The sequence below is a fragment of the Cryptomeria japonica genome, chromosome 4, assembly GCF_030272615.1.
Source record: "Cryptomeria japonica chromosome 4, Sugi_1.0, whole genome shotgun sequence".
Classification (NCBI taxonomy): domain Eukaryota; kingdom Viridiplantae; phylum Streptophyta; class Pinopsida; order Cupressales; family Cupressaceae; genus Cryptomeria; species Cryptomeria japonica.
This window is the reverse complement of record NC_081408.1, coordinates 346,086,888-346,107,619: the sequence shown is the minus strand read 5'-3', so window position 1 is coordinate 346,107,619 and position 20,732 is coordinate 346,086,888. Positions and strand designations below refer to the sequence as shown.

The following is a 20,732-nucleotide window of genomic DNA, read 5'->3' as shown; positions in this document are numbered from 1 at the left end:
TGTGGATAAGCACCAGTGGTCGTTGTGATTTGCTGTGTCCTCAAGGGGCCTTACGTTGCCGAAGATTTTGCTAAACTAAACAAACTTTTCAAAAAAAATAACAAAAGGGATAGGGTTGCAAGAGGTCTAATCTAGTTTAACCCTAAGAATGACTTGATGTGAACAAGACTTGGTGAGATTCTACCAATTTCAATTTTGCCATAAATTAACAACTCAATTGAAATTGATGCGATCTTCTAAGGTAACAAATGATTTTCAATACATCAAAGACCACAGACACTACCACGAAGGTACATATCCAAGATACAACAATGATTGAAGGTTTGAGTGATTCCAATATCTCCAGTCGACCACGCAAGGCGTTCCTACAATCAGCAAGAAGCTAGTGGTTTGGAAAGCGAATCCTACCAAAGATCAAGTCCAACACTTTGTCCTTCGAATTAACACACTACTTTGATTGAGAATGTTTCAAGAAAAATGAACAACCATGAAGATAACCAAGAAAATTGCAACAAAACACCATAACTTCAATATTTCATTGATTCCAAAGTCATCATGTACAACAATTGTTTGAATTCTTTCCTCAAAACTCAATCTTGCTACAAAAGTAAATTGCTTCTAAACTCTAATCTCTCTAATACATCAATAATCTAATCTTCTTCTCACATCTAATTATGAAAATGAAATGAAATGAGGGTATAAATAGCATCCTCAATTACAATGAATGGTCCAGATCAAAAGCAGATCAACGGTCAAGATCATGACACCTAAACCCTAATTAGGGTTTTATTACAAAAGTTCCCCTTTTATTGCACAACATTAAATGCATAGCCAATTATTAAATTTGGCACGAAAATCTAGGAGACATAGACCAATGACAATTAAGGTGCCATGTCATCTATAACAACCTCTCATCTAGAATCTTATTCCCTTTCCAATGCTCCTTTTTAGCATATGCAATGAATCTTGATACGATTCCCTCGATCTCAGCAATTGGAATCTCGGGAAGATTCTTCATTCTTTCCTCCAAGTGGATGACCTGATCAAATGCATCTAGAAGAGCTGCGTCCCATGTAAGTTCAAGTTCCTTAGTCTTTTCAATCAGGAGCATGGTAGCAAACATCTGGTCCTGTTGCTCATCTGTGATATTGGCGTCCTTGCAAAAGATGACCTTGATCCTATCCTCCAATTCCTGCAAATCCACATCTGTCTCAACTTCGATCCTCCCGCCAAGAATGGTACGTAGTACCTCAAATACTCTGTCCTGGATCGGGTTGATCACCTCCTCAACATGACTGCATCTAGTACTGATGTCCTCGAAGAGAACTTCCTTCATCTGGAGTAAGGTTGACCACTGAAGTAAACTGTGAGGTCCTCCATCCATAATCTTTTCCTGCGCTAAGACCTTCCTCGATGTTTGTCTAATTACTTTCAAGACAGGAATGATAACATCCTTGGTATGAGCAAAAGCAGCTACCGTTATCATCAAATTGTGGATGATCTCAAGAACCTGAATAGCTCGGTGAATGGTCTGCATCATCCTTGTTGCAAATTCTACGGCAACTGTATGAGATTTGTCCATCCAAGTACTCATACGCTGGACCATACTCCTGAATCTCTCTGCCTCACCAATTGATTGAAGGGGAAGTGCCTGTATGGGTGATCTTGCTGGATCTTAACGTCCTAAAGGCTGATTGAGATGGCTGAAATATGTTCTCCATGCACCGACCTCTCTCTCAAGCTTCCTATTCTTCTCCATTTCTTCTCTAAGCTTGTCCTTCAATGCCTCAAAGGAATCTGTGGCATCATCTAGTGTCTGCTCGGCTGTGGATGGACCTAGCTCAAATGTCTCTATATCATATTCCTCTGCTAGGATCTCACCTTCGTACTTGTCCACGGACGGTGTAGCTATCTGTAATTTTCTGGATCCAGTCTCATCTCTAATCATCTTGGACATCTTGGTAGCCTTTCTCTTCTCTGTCACTTCCTGGGAATGTCCAACAAGGCTCTCTAAATCAATCACATTGTCTTCGTCCTCGATCACAATCACCTTCGTTAATCTTTCCTTCAACCAATCTGGGATGGCCGATCTTGTCTCTTTGACCTGTATTTCCTTATGCAATATTTCTTCTTCTCTGTGAGGAGATGTTACTTCGTCATTAATCTTGTCTTCATGTAACTCATAATCTTGGAGAGATCCACTTGGTGACCCTTGAGGTACCTGTCCTTCTTTATCATTCTGAACCATCGACTCCATAGACTCTTCCACTTCAAGTGTCCTTTTCTCTTGTCGAGAAGATGTACCGGATGAACGATCTCGGCTGGCCTCTTGTTTCTTCTTGGAAGATTCTCTCTTTCCAGGTCTCTCTTTCCTCTTCGAGCCTCTTGGATGGAGATCGCCTTCACTTGCACTTCGAAGGTTGCCTTCATTTGCATTTCTGGGATTAGGATTACCTTCGCTTACACTAGCTCCACCTTCGGCTGGTTTCTCTTCCAAAGTGAAAGTCATAGCTATGCCTTGCTCTCTCAACTTCTGATGCTGCACATCAACCCATCTGCGAGTACAAGACAAGACTGGAGCCATCAAAGCATCTAGATCCACGACCTCGGGCTCATTCCAATCTAACCTTATTGATTTGCTTTCTCGATCATAGGATGACTGGAGATGTCTGCCACTGTCCTGAGCTTGGTCGGCCACTCTGTAAATCTTGCACTTCCTGATGAAATCCAAAGGCAATCTAGAATGCATCTTTCTTTTTACTTCAAGATCATCCAAGAGATTCATCATAAAATCTTCTATCTGAAACTCATGCTTAAACTTCCTACCGACTGTCTCCTCTATATATCCATGTGGATCAAAGCTTTCCCTCAAAGCGAAGAATGAAAAAGAATACAAAGCTAACTCCTTCTCTGCGTCATCCATGGCTAAAGCATTAGGACATACCTCAACTGAATTGCCCAATATGATAGGTACGGGAACTCCATTTCCGTGTCTGTGTCTGAATGCCTTCGCATAAGCTGCCAACTGTCTTGTTACCTCAAGTAACACTATTCTGTCTGTCGGATATCTCGGCAACATGTATGGAGGTGAAGGACATCCATGAACTCTGATATAAGTAAACTTCGGAAATTGGATAAACCAAGCACCGTACCTCTTTACTAGTTCCTGTGCATCCTGAGATAATCTGTTGTGAATCCCGCCTTGCAACGTCCTTGTGATGTTCATAGTGAAGGTATCATTAACTAACTTGTAGTTGCTTCCTGGCGGATAATGCAAGTGAACATAGGAATCACAAACCCTGACCTCGTCGGGTCCTCTTCCAATCACTCCTCTGTGAGGTAGTCCTGCGTACTCAAAGCTTCTGATCAAGGCATAGATGACGTATGAACTCATGTGGAAGGACTTGGTAGCCTTGAGTCTCCTCAACTGTACGTCCAAGCAATGGCTAATCATTCTAACCCAATGAATTGTTCCTTTTCCCTGAACTATCACCTGGATGAAGTAGAACATCCATTTTTCAAAATAAAAAGCTTGAGGTGCACCTGTGACTCGGTTGAGCATTGTAATCAAATCTCTGTACTCCTCCTGGAAATCAATCCTGTGTGGTGTGTTTGGTATCTTGCTCAGGCGAGGACGACTCTTGAGTAACCAGTTCTTGTTGATGATGCTTAGGCAAGCATCTGGATCATCTTCGTACATGGACCTGGCTCCTTCTATGCTCTTGTAAATCATATCTCTGTGCTCTGGAAGATGGAAAGCCTCACTTATAGCTTCCTCTGAAAGATACGCCAACGTGTTTCCTTCCTTGGACACGATCGTTCTGGACTGAGGATCATAATGACGAGCACACTCGATCATCAACTCATGGCACTGTACTGCTGGAGGGAAGCCGGCCGCCTTAATGATGCCACTTTCAATTATCCTCCGGGCGACAGGTGATGGCTTGCCAATGTAAGGGACCTCTCGAAACTTCTTTGTGCTGAAGTTGCCCAAGTTGGTATCTCCAATGTTGCTCCATTTAGACACGATCTTGGTCTCCACCTCTTCGGTCTTTTGATCTTCCTTCATGAGAGCTGGACGACTGGTAGATGCTCCCGCCTTCGGGGTCGCCATACCTACACAACATTTCATAATAAGTAACTAGATATTGCAATGCATAACATAGATTAGATTAAAGATTAATTTTAGGAAACCTCATGATAAGTCCTTGAGTTATCATTTCCTAAAAACGATTGAGCTACTGGAATTCAAAATTTTCAAAATTCAAAATTTGAAACTATGACGATCAAAATTCAAAATTTAAAACAAGGGATCACATCGCCATACCTCACTTGAGAGCTTAACTCTAAAATGCAAAACAAGAAAATTCGCCTAGGCAACAATCGAAATTTGGTGACTTCAACGTGATCTCTCTCAAGCTATCAACTTCGCCACCTTTGGGATGCCTTTGATGTGATCTTTAATATCTTTGGCAAGTTCGCCTTACTTTAACTTCAAGTTCGCACTCCCTTGATGATGTTTGCGCCTTCCTTGGAATGGAAATTCGCTCCACTTAAATACCAATCGCACTTCTCCAAAATCGCATATGGAAGATGATAAAATGATAATGTGAAAATGAAAATTTTCACCCTCCTTTTATAAGCGCTCACCTCCCATTTACCTCTAGGCCGACTTTGCCAAAATAAAGAAATTAAAATGATTTTTAAATAAATAACAAGGCCGACTTTTGTAAAATAAACAAATAAACACCAAGCGCCCCATTTTATTATTTAAAATAATAATTAATTAATTAAATGCCATCGTTTTTTAATTAATTCGATTTTTAAATAGGCAAAAATTAATTAATTAATGCTTATGCGCAATTTTTAAATGCTATCAATTGATTTATCGATTTTTTCTAGCATTTAATAAAATTTAAAAAATTGTTTTAGCACCAAAAATTGGGAGAAGGGAAAGATACAAACCCCATCGCTCTGGTCCTTGGGAGAGGGACAGGAGCGAACTTCATTTTGGCCTTGATTCTTGTGCTTTCGACGTTCAAAACCATCATCTTCACGTTGAAACTGGCATATTTGCAAGGAATTTCGAACTTGATTAACTTGGTTTCGTAAATGAATGCCTCTTGTAACCATCATCGCCCTGGTCCCTGGCTGAGGGACAGGAGCGATCTTGGTGTTTTCTCCTTGATCTTAGCTTCTATGATCACCAAATTTCATTATATGGCAAGTAATGACGTTGTCCTTTCATTCCACGCCTGCTTTATTCGCTTTTAAACAAGGCATTTAGATGTTTAGATGGATTTCGCCCTGGTCCCTTGGTGAGGGACAGGAGCGAACCTTGTATCTTAGCCTAGATTTGTTGCTTTGTAACCCTTGTTTCTTGTTCATTGCCTTCCAAACGATATCCTTGATCTTGTGTATCCTTGCCTTGTCAAGATTTTGAAGGAAAATGAATGATCTTGTGAAAATCGCCCTGGTCCTTGACTGAGGGACAGGAGCGATGTTGTCTCCTTGGCCCAATTGAGCTCCTTTTGACGTTCGATTTCTTTGCATATCATCTTCTTAAGACACCTTGGCCCCTGTGTAACCTTGTACGTCCTTGACCTGGCGTGATTTTTGAAGGATTTGGCCAATATGGTAAATATCGCCCTGGTCCCTGACTGAGGGACAGGAGCGAATTTGGGAATCCTGGGCTCATCCTTGCTTGCATCGACTTGCAATCACCTTCACCATGTAGAATGAGGCCCTTTGATCCCTCTTGGACACTTGAAACTTGATAAACCTTCAAAACCCAAGCCTTCATAGAAATTTCGCTCTGGTCCCTGACTGAGGGACAGGAGCGAATTATGGCATTTGGTGCAATTCTTTCAACTTTAGCGGTCCTTTGATACTTCGTTCTTCGTCAAGACGCTTCAAAACGTCCTTGCCTCCATGCATCCTGGCTGGGAGTAGTTTGAACTTGAGTGGAAGGCAAGATAATCATCATTTCGCCCTGGTCCCTGGCTGAGGGACAGGAGCGAACCTTCATGTGCAAGCTCAATTACACTTTGCCAACCCCAAAATTTATCTTCAACGATCTTGTTGTGCATCCCTTCATTCATCCATGGCTTGGAATTCATTCAAACTTGGCGAGAAATTTGACCTAAGGCAAAATCGCTCTGGTCCCTGACTAAGGGACAGGAGCGCCTAGGTCAATTTGAGTCTCCTATAGATGTCTTGTAATCTTCAATTTGCCTTCAACGGGTTCATTTCACCCTCCTTTCTCGCCTCCAAACTCAAAACTTACTTGCTTTTGCCTGAATTTTGCCCTATGAAGAATTTCGCTCTGGTCCTTGGGAGAGGGACGGGAGCTACACTGAATTTCGCCCTGGTCCCTGACTGAGGGACAGGAGCGAACTTTGCATTTTTGGTCCGTCTTCCTTCACGAAGGCACTTCAAGTTATATTCAATTGATAAAACATATCTCCTTTGATCTTTTCAAATCGTCAAGTTGCTTAAATCCTGCAAGGACAAGGCAATGTTTGATTTTAAGCTCCGGTCCTCCACTGAGGGACAGGAGCGATTTTCACTCCTGGGGCATTTCCGTGCTCATGAAATTCTTCAAATTATATTCAACGGAAAGATCATGCCTCCCTTTACCACTTCCACTCAAAAAATCATCTTGATCCTGCAGGGACAGTAAGATTTTTGAAAACGAGCTCCGGTCCTTCACTGAGGGACAGGGGCGATTTTGCTCCTACAGGCCAAAATATCATGATTTCGGGATTACAATCACTTCACAAGGCAAAAACAAGACCTTTCCAATGCCCGGGATCAAATATCAAAATTTTCAAAATTTGGTCAAAATCACTCAACTGGACAAAATTCGCAATTTCATCATTCACACTTAGACAAATTTAGACTCTTCATTCAAAATTCCAATTGAAAATAGACCAACTCACTTAGCCTCTGGCGAATTCACTTTATTCAAAATTGCACCCTACGAAAAGGAAGCTCGAAAAACTCTCAAGATTGACTGGACTCTGGCCTGAAAACGACAAAACAGAAACCCTAAGGCTTGACCCTAAATCCAGACAACTGACAAACTACCAAAACCCTAAAAAGCAGAGAAAAAGAACAGGCAACACGAGCAAAAAGAGGGGGTCCCCATTTTAATGGGGCGATGTATGAAATGGTCACAACAAGCAGGAAGAGTAGAAGACTTCCTAAAATTCATTTTGTTTCACACCATAGTAAGTTCATCTTGATTTAATTCATTTTTGATCTTTTCCTTTTCTTTACCATCTTTATTCACCTTGCTTGTGAACGTCCTCTTGGTTTTTGTCTCACTCTTGTATACCACTTCAGGTATGTGTTCTAATGTCCGACTTTCCTCTATCGGATTCAGATCTTATTCAACCATCTTTATCCAACTTTTAACTTTTGGAGCTTTCTTTTCTTCTGCAGCAACATGAATAACCTCATTCTTAGGTTCAGGTGTAGTCTCAATCTGATTCCATTCTCCACTAACTTGCGCTAACAAATAGTTGCTTCTACTGTTATCTTTCACAAAGTAGACATTTCTATCGGTTCTCATACCTTCTGCAACTAATTTCCTAGTATCTCCTTTTTCGATTTCACATCCAAACTGTTTAAATATGACCTCATAACCTTTATTGTACATTTGACTTACACTCAACAAGTTATGTCTCAAACCTTTGACATAGTTAACATTATCATCCATATGCTTACCATCAATTGTAATGCTTCCTTTTCTACAAATAGGTGTAGCTTCCTCTCTTGCAAATTTTACTAATCCACCATCATACTTCTCAAGTTTAATAAACTTCCCTTTATTGCCTGTCATATGGTTTGAGCATCTAGAGTCAATAATCCAAGCCTTCGGTTCAACTTTAGCATGCAAAGTAGCCTTTCCATTGTTTTTCACATTTTCCGGTCTTCTGCACCTTCCTTTACCCTTCTCCTCTATAACCAAGAACAAGAATTCTTCATTTGAATCATCACCACCTTTGTCTTCAGATATGTGTGTCTCCATTGAACTAAATGGCTGCATCTTGGAGAATATTGCTACAATAATACACACCACATGTCCACGGGAATGAGTCCCTTCAAAGCATTGTACGGATATGAAGCCACATCATTTGGTGACCTTGTCCAAGATAGTAGAGTTCCCGGAGCTAAAGACTTTGTGCAGCAGAATATTGACATCATGAGGACCCTGAAAGAAAACATCCAACAAGCCCAAAATCAGCAAAAACTATATGCTGATAAGAACCAGGTGGAGAGATCATTCAAAGAAGGGGACATGGTGTTTTTGAGGTTACAGCCATACAAACAATCATCAATTAAGCCAAGTGGAGAAGAAAAACTCAAACCAAGATTCTATGGTCCTTACAAAGTCTTGAGAAGGATAGGGTAAGTAGCTTACGAAGTAGAACTTTTGGAAAATAGCAAGATCCATAATATATTTCATATATCATGAATGAAGAAGGTACTAGGACAACAAGTTGTCCCATGTACATAGTTGCTGCCACTTGATGATGAGGGGAAACTTGTGCTAGAACCAGAGATTATTTTGGATAACAGAGAGAGAAGGTTACAAAATAGAACCATCATCGAGTTCCTTATTCAATGGAAGAGCCTACTAATGGAAAATGCCACATGGGAAAGGAAAGAAGATGTTGAGGCACTCTAGAAGGAGAGCCACGCTCATATGTAAAATTTGTACCATTGTATTTCAATTGTAAATATTAGAAAGAAGTACAAAACAAACTTTTTGCAATCAAATTATTAGAATAGGCACAAGGAAAGGGACGGGGGGGGTATGACTCAAGGAAGCCATCACCCCAGAAGAGCAGGATGACACAAGAAGGTCACTCCTCTTTGAGTACGCCGGCTCAAGGAAGCCAATAAGGATAGCTGGGCTCAAGGAAGCCAAAGATGGGCAGCCGGACTCAAGGAAGTCAGCACCCTGAGTAAGAATAAGGGCTCAAGGAAGCCAAAGAGGGGCAGCTTGACTCAAGGAAGTCAGCACCCTAAGTAGAATAAGGGCTCAAGGAAGCCAAAGGTGGGCAGCTTGACTCAAGGAAGTCAACACCCTTAGTAGGAATATTGGCTCAAGGAAGCCAAACCCTCTCAAGTTGGACAGAGATGGCTCAAGGAAGTTAGTCTCTCTCACGTTGGGCAAAATGGCTCAAGGAAGCTAGTCCCTCCTAAGTTGGACAAAGATGGCTCAAGGAAGCTAGTCTCTCTCAAGTGGGGCAAATGGCTCAAGGATGTTGCCAGGAATAATCATTATGTTATGTTGTTATATTATGTTTATGTTGTCGTCGGTAATAATGAGTTGCGGCGGTCAGTTAGTTAGCCGACGGGTAGGTAGTTGGAGTCGCGACGGTTGTGTCGCACCCCTTCGGGTATTATATATTGTGTACCTTTTCTTCGAAGTAGGATGATGATAGTCGTGTCAGATATAATGTTATAAGCACTTGATGTACATGGACTGTTGAATTAATATAGAGGCTGGTTATTTAATATATTTCCATTATGTTCTGTGCATTTACCTTCTGCATTTAACCGTTTACCTGAGAGGGCAAACATTTGGCGCCACTGCCTAGACGTACTCGGGAACGGAAGACACGGATGGCGCACAGACACAATGGGCCTACCCGTTGGTGAAATAAACCCAGAGGCCGACGACGCCCGAACAAAACTTTACACAGGAGAAGACACGGCAACGCGAGAATTTTCAATTTTGCTCCAGGTAGCCATTCAGACCTACGTCCGACGAGAGGCGGCGGAGGCAGAAATCCCACCAAGTGCCATGTGGACAGCGCTGGAGGTTAGCCCGACAGTAAACCGGTTGATGAACCACCTCCCCCGGTTGCTTGCACAGGCATCGCTGGCACAACAAGCCCGCCTGGAGGAGATTGCCCAGGAAGAGCGACGACAACAAATCTTGCAACGCTACGAAGAGAACAGCCGACGGGAAACGGAACGAGATGGCGCCAGGCCAGGAGGAAATTGAACCTTGTAATAATCTCGACACACGGCTGATATAAATTGTGGCCGAAAGGCAAAATAAAAATAAAAATAATAAAAGTTTTTTTGTGTACATAGCGTGTGTTTGCTGTGTATGGAAGTGACTTATGCCCAATAGACTAAATAAGGACAAAAATAAAAAGATACAGAGTGACGAATGGAAAGTGGCACAAATCGTGTTGAATCTCAGACAGCAGATAGAACGAAGGCATAGGCTAAGGTAGCTTGCCGAGGGACGACCGGCCAAGGGGTTGCCCGAAGGGAACCCAGGAGGTGTCACGGAGGTTGCGGAGGCAGAGATAGACGGAGAGAACTACACTGTCTACACTATTGTAGGGCTGCCAGAAGGAGTCACGGAGGGTGCCGAAGGAGAACTCTACAATTCGCCAGAATATCACTGTAGGGTAAGAAGCCGCAAAGAGTTGGTGGAACAAACAAGGCGAAGTCTAAACCTGATCGATGCTACCAGAGACTTGCTAAAGAATTTGTCCATTTCAGAGGACAACCGGAGGGAGACAACGGAAGGTGACGGTACGACCGAAGGTGCCGAGGGAGCACAAGGGTATCGTACGGGAGGCAATTTGTTTGGTTCGGTGTCAGCAACTTTTTCCGGAGGATCCACGAGTGGAGGTTCAGTTGCAGGAGGCGGAGGATCGCCAGGTACAAGCATACAAGGAATTAGAGGAGCGAGACCAAGCGGTGGGAGGGCGAGTAAACAAAAATTGCCAAAGTTCACAGGGGAGGGCAAGGAAGACCCCTTACGGCACTGCCGTACATGTGAAACCATTTGGTCCGCCAACGGAGTAACAGACCAGGATGACTGGGTACAGTAGTTCCCAGCCACGTTACGAGGAGTTGCCATAGATTAGTAGTCCGATGTGGACAAGCAAAAAGTGGCCACGTGGGCCAATCTACAGAAGGAATTCACGGGGGAGTTTCGGTTGCTCCGTGATGACAATGAAATTGTAACGGAGATATACAGTACCAAACAAGGTACCAGGGAGACAGTACGGGCATACAGTCGGAGGCTGAAAGAACTCTTGGGTAAAATGGAAAGCCAACCCGCAGATGGATTGAAGAAACGATGGTTCGTTGAAGGGTTGAAATCCTCCCTACGGAGGAAGATGAAAATTGTACCCCCGACGTCATATGACGACGCTTATAATAGGGCGATGGACCTGGAGAGCGAACACAAAACATCAAAGAAGAAAAGTAATAAATCCTCATCCGAGGATGATGACTCTTCACAGGAAAGCAGCAGCGATGACGAGGCTGGCAAACGGGTGCAAGCGCTCCAGAAAGACATGGAGCGAATGAGAAAAGAATTCAAAATAATGAGAAGCACTAGTCGAAACAAAGGGGACATATGGTGCACTGAGTGCAAAGAGGAAGGGCACACAAAGCGTACTTGCCAAAAGAAGGCATTCTGCGAGATTTGCCAAGTGATGGGACACTCCACCAAGGAGTGCCCATACAACATGAAAACCCGAAGTACGCAAATGAACCAGGTGTTGTTCACGGAGCAGGCCACAACATCCGCACCAGCGGGTACCGGCCAACATACTAACACAACGGCATCATCTGGAGGATACCGGGACAATAGACGCGGCGGCGGAAGGAATAGCAACAATAACAATAACGGAAGACGTATCCAGTATGACGCCAAGGGCCGGCCAATTATCCAATGTAGGGCCTGTAATCAGTGGGGGCACTTCGCCCGTGATTGCACAAAGGAAGCCACCCCTCAACACCTCTGCCGTTGGTGTGGGCCAGGCGACCATGAGGACGCAAATTGCCCGCAGGCAGGGGTTAATCTCCTTAACATTGAGAAGGCTGAGAAGACTGGTGAGAAAGAAGTACTGGCGATCACCCGCGCCCAGACGAAAAAAGCCACTTATCCCGACCCCCGTACGGAGAAGGAGAGATTACGGGAGGCAAAGGCCAATATTGAACGTGAGATGACGACCGAACGACGGGACAACGAGGTGGCGAGTACATCATCCCGTACGGAAGCAGAAAATAACATCATTGGGCAAATCTTGCAGATGGAGGTGCCGATAAAGGTAAAAGACCTTCTAGACTCTATGCCACAATTGAGGACTGCCATCCTCACCAATGTGCAAAGCACCGCAGCGTCGAGTGCACCACAGGTACGGGTTCCCGCCACCGCATCGTCGAGTGCACCACAGGTACAGGTTCCCGCCACCGCATCGTCGAGTGCACCACAGGTAGGGGTTCCCGCCACCGCTTCGAAGTGTGCACCACAGGTGGAGGTTTCCGTTAGCCCTTCGACTGACCCGATGTTACTAGCCTTGAGCAGTGGTAGACACCCAGCTGTGGTAGAAATGGGTATCCGTGGGACCATTCTGAAGGACACCATTGTGGACGGGGGATCTGGGGTGAATGTACTACCAGAAGAAACATGGAAGCGGCTGGGGAAGCCCACCCTATGGCCACCCACATTCAACCTGGTGGGAGCGGACCAACACGGCATTAAGCCACTCGGGTTGTTGATGGCCCAGCAAGTGACAATTGGTACGCAACCATTCCTGTTAGATTTCGTGGTTATTCTCTCGAAGAAGAAAGGCTATGACACCATCCTGGGGAGAGCGTGGTTGATCAACGCGAGGGTAAACCACAACTGGAAGAAAAATACACTTTCCATGGAGAAGGGAGGGCGGAAATATACCATTGACCTACACACCCAAGATGTTGGCGAAGAGCTCGCCTCTTCCGACTCGGACTCAGAGGACTCTAATAAAGGGGAAGGGGGTCCCGATGAAAGCAAGGGCAAGAACGCGATGGAGCCGAACAGTGAAGGGGTGCTCGAATTGGAGGGATGTTCTGAAGATGAGGTATGCTCACTTAACGGGCTCTTCTACTGGCAAATGGAGGATTATGAAATGTTCCAAAGCTACAGGCTCGAAGTAGAGGAACAGAGCAACCAACAGAGGTGTACTTGCCGAAATACAAAGAATATTGGAAGGGAGACGCCCCAAACCTTGGCGACGTAGATAATCCGAAGAGTGTTGGCAACGATTGGAACCCTGTGTGGAAGACCGCAGTCCTCAAAATCTTTATTCTTCTTCTTCTTCTTATGTACGGGAAGGAGGTCGTGGTCCCTGTAGAATTTGTGGTTCCAGGTCTTCCGATGGCCATTGAAAATAGATTGGCCACCAACGGGTACAAATTGAAACCCTACCACGCGAAGTGCGCAGGGGACCCGAGATGCCGAACAGACACCCGAGAGCCCGGAGGGGGACCCGAGAGGCCAGGCAGGCAACTCAAGAGGCACAAGACCACAACAGGCGATTCTCGGGCGAGGAAAACCGAGAAGGATGAAGGGCAATCCCAGAGACGGGGGACCCGATCGTATGATAGGCGATCGTACGGTCAAAATCTAAAAATGAAAAAACCGTACGGTCGTACGACAGCGACCGTATGGTCAAAAATTTAAAAAAAAAAAAGAAAAAAAAAGAGGGGACGGACCTACGGTGGGACCACCGTGCGGTGGTAACACCGACGGTGACCACCGTGCGGTGGGCCACTGGCGGTGGTAACATCGACAGCGACCACCGTGCGGTGGTAACATCGACGGTGACCACTGTGCGGTGGGCCACCGGTAGTGGTAACACCGACGGTGACCACCGGCGGTGGTAACACCGTATGGTGGACACCGGCGGTGGCACCCGCAACTACAAAGCCGCACAGCATGCAGCCCGCAGCCGCACAACTCACCCGCCCGCACACTCACGCCGCCCATAGCCGCACACAAAGCCGCACAGCCGCGCAACGGCTCCGTCATCATGGTCCGCCGTACGGGAAGAAGGGTGTTGACCGCACGGGAAGGTGGCCGCACGATCGAAGGTGCCAGTGGAGGTGTGTCCGTATGGTAAGAGGGGTGTAGGCCGCGCGGGAAGGTGGCTGCACGATCGGAGGTGCCAATGTTGTTGTTGACCGTACAGGGAGGTTGTATGGCCGGGGTGCCATCGGGGACATTACAGTGCCAAAAAAAAAAAAAAAGGAAAAAAAAAAGCAACGACGGCCAGATTAAAAATGATTTGCTGGAGTTTGAAGCCAGGACACTGGAAATTCAGAGTGGAAAAGAAGGGTTTTTGGCATCTTAAAATATCACTGAAATGCTGTGCGCCATGGACTTTCGTATGGTTCTGAGGGTTGTAAATTGGTGTTGGCGGCGGGGGCGCTGCCCCTCGACCCCGCCCTGTATTGCGAGAGGGAGCGCACCTGGGGCGCTGCCCCTCGACCCCCAGTTTATTTTGAGCTACAGAAGACCATGGGAAGTGTTGTGGTTGTCCGTACTATGAGAAAGAAGCCTGCAGCTAAGCATTGGCGGGGAAGCCATAAGCCGTAGAGGGAGACGAATTTGGAGGTTGGGAACAAACAGAGTTTGAGGGAAGGCATTGCAGGTCCGCGCAGTTGTATGACACTAGGGAGTTATTCAGTTCAGTTTTTGGCCTTTGGGGAGTGTGATGGAGGATTTGAGGTGTCTCCTAGCATTTGTGCCAGCGGATTGTGGCCACCTCTAGGCAGGATAGGTACGCTTTGAGGAACTCGGAGTATGTCTTGGCTGGACGTGAGGTTGCCTTGGTGGATGCACAGATGGCTCGGGAGGCGCTGACCACCAGGTTGGAGGCAATAGTCGCGTGAGACTTAGTTCAGCGTACCCAAGAGTTGGATGCCGGGAGAGCAGCACAGGTGGCTATCGAGGCCAAATTGGCTAGGGAGACAGTATCATTTGAGTAGCAGTTGGTGGAAGCTGAGACTGAAAAACGTGTTTTGCAGACAAGTTTGGGTTAGGCACAGGAGGACTGTGATGGCAAAGGAAGCAATATTGGTGAAATCCGCACTTGAGCATCGGATGGTAGCAGAAAAGGGTTTTTAGGCGAGGACGCAGCAAGTGTATAAGATCTGGGCCCGACTGGCGTCAGTAGTTTTGGTCGTTCATCTCTATTTTGTATTAAGTCGTCGGAGTCGACTTCTTTTCTTGGGGGGGATGATGTTGCCAGGAATAATCATTATGTTATGTTGTTATATTATGTTTATGTTGTCGTCGGTAATAATGAGTTGCGGCGGTCAGTTAGTTAGCCGACGGGTAGGTAGTTGGAGTCGCGACGGTTGTGTCGCACCCCTTCGAGTATTATATATTGTGTACCTTTTCTTCGAAGTAGGATGATGATAGTCGTGTCAGATATAATGTTATAAGCACTTGATGTACATGGACTGTTGAATTAATATAGAGGCTGGTTATTTAATATATTTCCATTATGTTCTGTGTATTTACCTTCTGCATTTAACCGTTTACTCGAGAGGGCAAACAAAGGAAGCTAGTCTCTCTCAAGTGGGGCAAATGGCTCAAGGAAGCCAATCCCTCCAAGTTGCAATATATGCAATAGAAATTGAATAGTAAAATTTTTTTTTCTAATATTTATCAATTATATGTTTGGTACTACTAATCTATGTGCAGGTTCACCTAAGAAAGAAGACAAGGAAGAGGGAGATTTCTTGAGAACAAGCAAATTCAAGAGGGGAGGACTGTAATGTCCCCAATTTAAGAACTAAAGAATAGATGATTTGATAAGTTTGAAACTTATTTATCATGCACTTTAATGCTTAATCATCATGGCTCCTCTGCAAAAGGGACATTAGATTCTTCATCATGTAGACAATATATATAGCCTTACTGCATCAACCATATAGTCTTAGACAATCAACAAAACCTATCAATGTCATGTTTCCCACCGGGCCGCGAGTTAATGAGAAATCGTTGCAATCATTACCATCGACTCATGTTTAAGAAGACAGTCTCAGAATAACTTAATGAATATTCACGATACCGCCAAAGTGATGATGGACACCAGCAACCAAAGGACGGTTGATCGTTAGAATGAGAACAATAGAAGATGTCAGTAAGCAGTGATTATAAAAGGCAGTTAATACAATGTGGTTTAGAGGCATGTTTACATTAACAAGGGTGCGATTTGTTTAAGACTCATCTAATTAATCAAAGACAACGATTAGACACACACACACGATTTGATAAAAGAGCCAATAACGATTAATTATGGAAAGGTGCGATCGAGAAAGATACGTCTCTTAACAACCAATGGATACAACTGTCCAATAACAATGAGATATATAAGGGGAGGGATTCCATTTGGAGATGGATCATCATCGGTTAGAGAAAATAGCAGATCGGGACAACAATATATCCAGCAAGTGACACCATCATACATCGCTGCGTATCCACAAGACATATAAGGAACAACCAACCATTGAATTGCTCTGAGTGATATTTGGGAAGTAATTGTATAAGATTAGGAACCAAGACCCGATACGGCAAGAATATCAAGAAGAACATTGCAAGTTCATATCAATCTTCTCTGCATATTAATAAATCTCTCATATCTGAGATAGCATGAAAGTATTAACATTATTGTACTAAAACGATTAGAAATTATCTTGCACAAACATTGAATATATTTTCCATTATATTTCCAAATATCTAGCTCATTGTAAGAACCAATTATTAGTTGACCCATATTTCATATATTGTTTGATAAGGGGCATTACAGTTATTTAAGTTTATGATTTTGATAGAGTATGTAAAGGGAAAACAGAATATTGTAGTTGACACTCTTTCTAGGAAACCCACTATTTTCTCTTCGATTGAGATTTCAGCTGATTGGAAGGCTCATCTTTTTGTTAAGCATTCCAAAAATACTTTTGCATGCGAGTTAATGGATGGCAATATTCAGGAAGACATGTATAGGGTGGTAGATGATGTCATCTACTACAAGGACATGATTTACTTGGTGCTTGAGTTGAAATTAAAGGAGAAAATTTTGAGGGAAATTCATGATATGCCCCTTGCAGGACATCCAAGTTATTTCAAAACCTACTGGCAGGTGAGAGAGAGATTCCCTTGGAAGGGTCTCAAAGATGATGTCTTGTGGCATGTTCATGAATTTATGAATTATTAGTAGAACAAGTTAGAGCATACTTTCCTGCATTGTTCTATCTCTTGCCACTTCTCTTCGCCAAGCTCCAATGATGACATTTTGGCTATCTTAACTCTATTGAAAGCAGCCCGTTTTCTTGCTACCCTTTTGCTCTCCTTATCATACACTCTTTGGTGAACAATATCTACATTAGAATGTCCCTTGGTCTTCTTGTTGGCCACATTCTCAATTGGAAACAACACTTGCTTGTTCACCTCTCTCCTACCATGAGATTCATTGGGGATCAACTCTACCCTCATCAATATTTCCCAAACAACTCTCTTGATCCTCCTTACAAACCCTTATATCTATCTACTCTCTTGTTGTGTCATGTCTATTCTTCACATTAGAATGCTTTGTCATCAACATAGTCTATCACTACTTTTAAGTCCAAACTAGGGTTCTTCGCAGCCAATCCTCTATTTTGTCTCCATTGACTGGGTGAGTTATAGTGCTATATAATCAAAACCTAAACACTTTTTTCAATGAGTTGATGTTCCTTGTTGCACATATCTATTAGAGTGTCCCAATTTCATTCATTCTACGGGTGCATCTATTTATTTTGCCATCAAGGGCCCTCTCCTTATTCGCATTCAAGGTCACAAAGAAAGTCACATTTTGTTGATTTTTTTTTTTGCCACCAAACATTCATTGGCCTTGGATATTAGGAGAGATTTTATGGCTCATGCAATTGTTTTCCTACTAGTATCATCCATCCTGGCCCTCTTAGCCTTAGCCAGTCCCTTGCGAGCATTTTGAAGATGTTCTATATCTAGTTTGAGGATAGATGAATGCAGTGTGCTTGTGATATGAGTAGTCCAGAACCTTGAATTGGCCCTTTCTTCAGTGATAATTGACAATGCCATTGATTCTTCTAGGCTGAGTCTTGCTATAGAATATGCTCATGCTGTCTCCAATCATGGCTTGAGTTTAAATTGCTTTCTGTTAACCCACTTTTTTTTTGTTTACATTTATTTAGTACTAACTGCTAATTACTTTTTGTTAACATAGGGTTTTTTACCCTCACTGATTTTCTAGTGACTACTTTTTTAGTTCCACTGACCCACTTTGGTCATTTGTGGGTGTTAATCTGATTCTTTCGTTCTTTCTTAGATATAACATAAGGATGATCTAAGCTATCGTTAACATGAACCTTTGACATTTTAGTGCAAATTGCTCCATATGAATCACTTGTGTTGTTTGTATTTGTAAAATTGTAAATGATCCATTGTTTCTCTCATTATGCTCTTAACTTGTGTCATGGTCGCATTAGACTTTCAATTTATCTCATATAAAATCTTTTGACTTCCACTGATCAACTTTGGTCATTTGTGGATATTAACACGATTCTTTCTTTCTTTCTAACTCATAATATAAGGATGGCTTAAGCTATTGTTAACATGAATCTCTGACATATTAGCGCAAATTACTCCATATGAATCACTTCTTGTGTTGTTTGTATATGTAAAATTGTAAATGATCCATTGCTTCTCTCATTAGATTGACTTAACTTGTGTAATGATCACATTAGACTTTTAATCATATCATATAAAATGATTTGACTAATTACACATTTGTTTTGTAGCATAACAATTCTATTGCATTTTAGCACACATGTTTTAACTTAATGATTTTTTGACTTTGCAGACATGACAGTTTCAAAGCGGCTGATATGATCAAAATGTTCCATGTATTTCAGAATCTCTTTGAATATCAGGAGAAAAGTATGATTGACCATTGGATTGTACACATAAATGAGAAAAATGACAGACAAAAGTATTCGAGTAACAAAATTTCAACTAAAAAATATAGATGGTATTCTTTTCTGCCCAAAGGACTATTTGAGCAGTTTCGAAGAGTTGCAAATTTTTATTTTGCATTTCATGCAGCCCTTTCCCTCACACCAATCACACCAGTCAATCCCTCCACGACCATTATTCCTCTTGTTTTTGTCATTGGGATTTCAATGGCAAAAGAAGCTGTAGAAGACTTTCGCCGTGGCAAGCTTGACAAAAAAGTTAACAATGATTTTGTTTTACTATGGAAGCAAAATGAAGGGTTTGAAATACGTCGCTGGAAAGATATAAAAGTTGGTGACATTGTAAAGGTTAACCGTGATGATTTCTTCCCTGCTGATCTACTGTTTCTATCATCAAGTGATTCTGATGGTTTATGCTATGTTGAGACAATGAACTTAGATGGGGAGACAAATTTGAAACTAAGAAGATGTCTTGAAGAAACCAGGAACTTAGCAGATAGTCCTACCTTTCGAGACTTTAATGCTGTTGTTGAGTGTGAGCTACCGAATCCCTCCATTTATACTTTTGTGGGAAGATTATTATGGCAGGATAGGATATTAAATCTCAGTCCTACACAGGTTCTTTTACGTGGTTCAAAGCTGAGGAATACTTCACATGTATATGGAGCAGTCCTTTTTACTGGACAGGACACCAAGATAATGAAAAATTCAACAGACCCACCTTCAAAACGTAGTACTATGGAGAGGCGCTTAGATAAAGTGATTATATTCCAGTTATTACTTCTTATCATACTGTCACTTGTTAGTAGTTGTGCATTTTCTATCAATCTTGGGAAGAACTTTAAGGACTACATTTACTTGCGACCTGATGATACACATGGCAAAAACAGCATAGCTTCTGCTCAGTTTGATAAAGATAATGTTTACGTAGCTGGAGTTTTACAGTTTTTCACATGTCTTGTGCTCTACGGTAAGCTTGACACACTTCCATGTTAGTTGAAATGAAATCAAAATGCTTATTAAGCTTTCTTTGCACATCATAAATTTTACCATTGCTTTCACAGGAAGCTGCGTGTCCTGGAAGAAATAAGCATACAGCTTCATAATTTTTTAGTTTTACCTTACAATAATATAGGTTTAGATAGATATTAGCCCCAAAACACAAATGATTTTAAGAAGGAATGGGTTGATTACTTTAAACAAATATTCAGGAGGGATAAGCTGTATATTAAATAATAAAGAGAGATAATATTATTTTTGTAGAAACTTTACATTCTAAATTTCATTCATTTTAGGGTGCAATAAAATATAAAGGTTGCGCTTTGAGATACATATTAGCAGAATTAAAAGGTGTTCAAGAACAGGCAGGACTTGACCAAATATAGTGTGATCATTGAACTTATTATGTAACCCAAAAATTTCTAAATGATGTATTCCAAAAGATCAACTGAAGTTTGTGGTCAGATCATTATGTGATGCTTCTGGCTACTTACGTGTTTTAAATGTAGTACTTAAACTTGTCTGTGATGTCAAACACCTTGTCAATTCTTGCCATAATATAATGTTTCTAAATAGTAAATCAAGGTAGAAGTAAAAGACTGATGCAAGCTATTGGCATATTTCTATGAGTTTGAACAATACATTTAGTACATGCCGTTCATATTTTGCATCGAGAATTTATTTCAATTTGAGTACTGATGCAAAATTGTAAACTACTTAATGGATGGGAACATGTTTTGATTGGAGAACCAATGGAAAATTTAAACTTTTAAATGGCTTTTCAGACTAGGAAAAGTTAAACCAGATCAGAAAGCTAAATAGTTATTTAATTACATTTTTATCTTGACATTGTTTACATTCTACAATCTTTATGTGCGATATTCAATTTTACAATATGTCTATCTTAAAATTTACGT

At 42.4% G+C, this 20,732-nt stretch overlaps 1 protein-coding gene across 7 annotated transcripts in view; it reads left to right on the top strand.

Annotated features, from left to right (window-relative positions):
• LOC131063623 (putative phospholipid-transporting ATPase 9) overlaps positions 1-20,732 on the top strand; it is a 265,322-nt gene that overhangs the window by 18,721 nt on the left and 225,869 nt on the right. For all 7 annotated transcript variants that reach the window (XM_057997503.2, XM_057997504.2, XM_057997509.2 and 4 more), the window contains exon 2: positions 18,705-19,786. In XM_057997503.2, coding sequence (XP_057853486.2) covers positions 18,730-19,786 — 1,057 coding nt within the window. In that variant the 5' untranslated portion in view covers positions 18,705-18,729. The remainder of the gene's footprint in view (positions 1-18,704; positions 19,787-20,732) is intronic.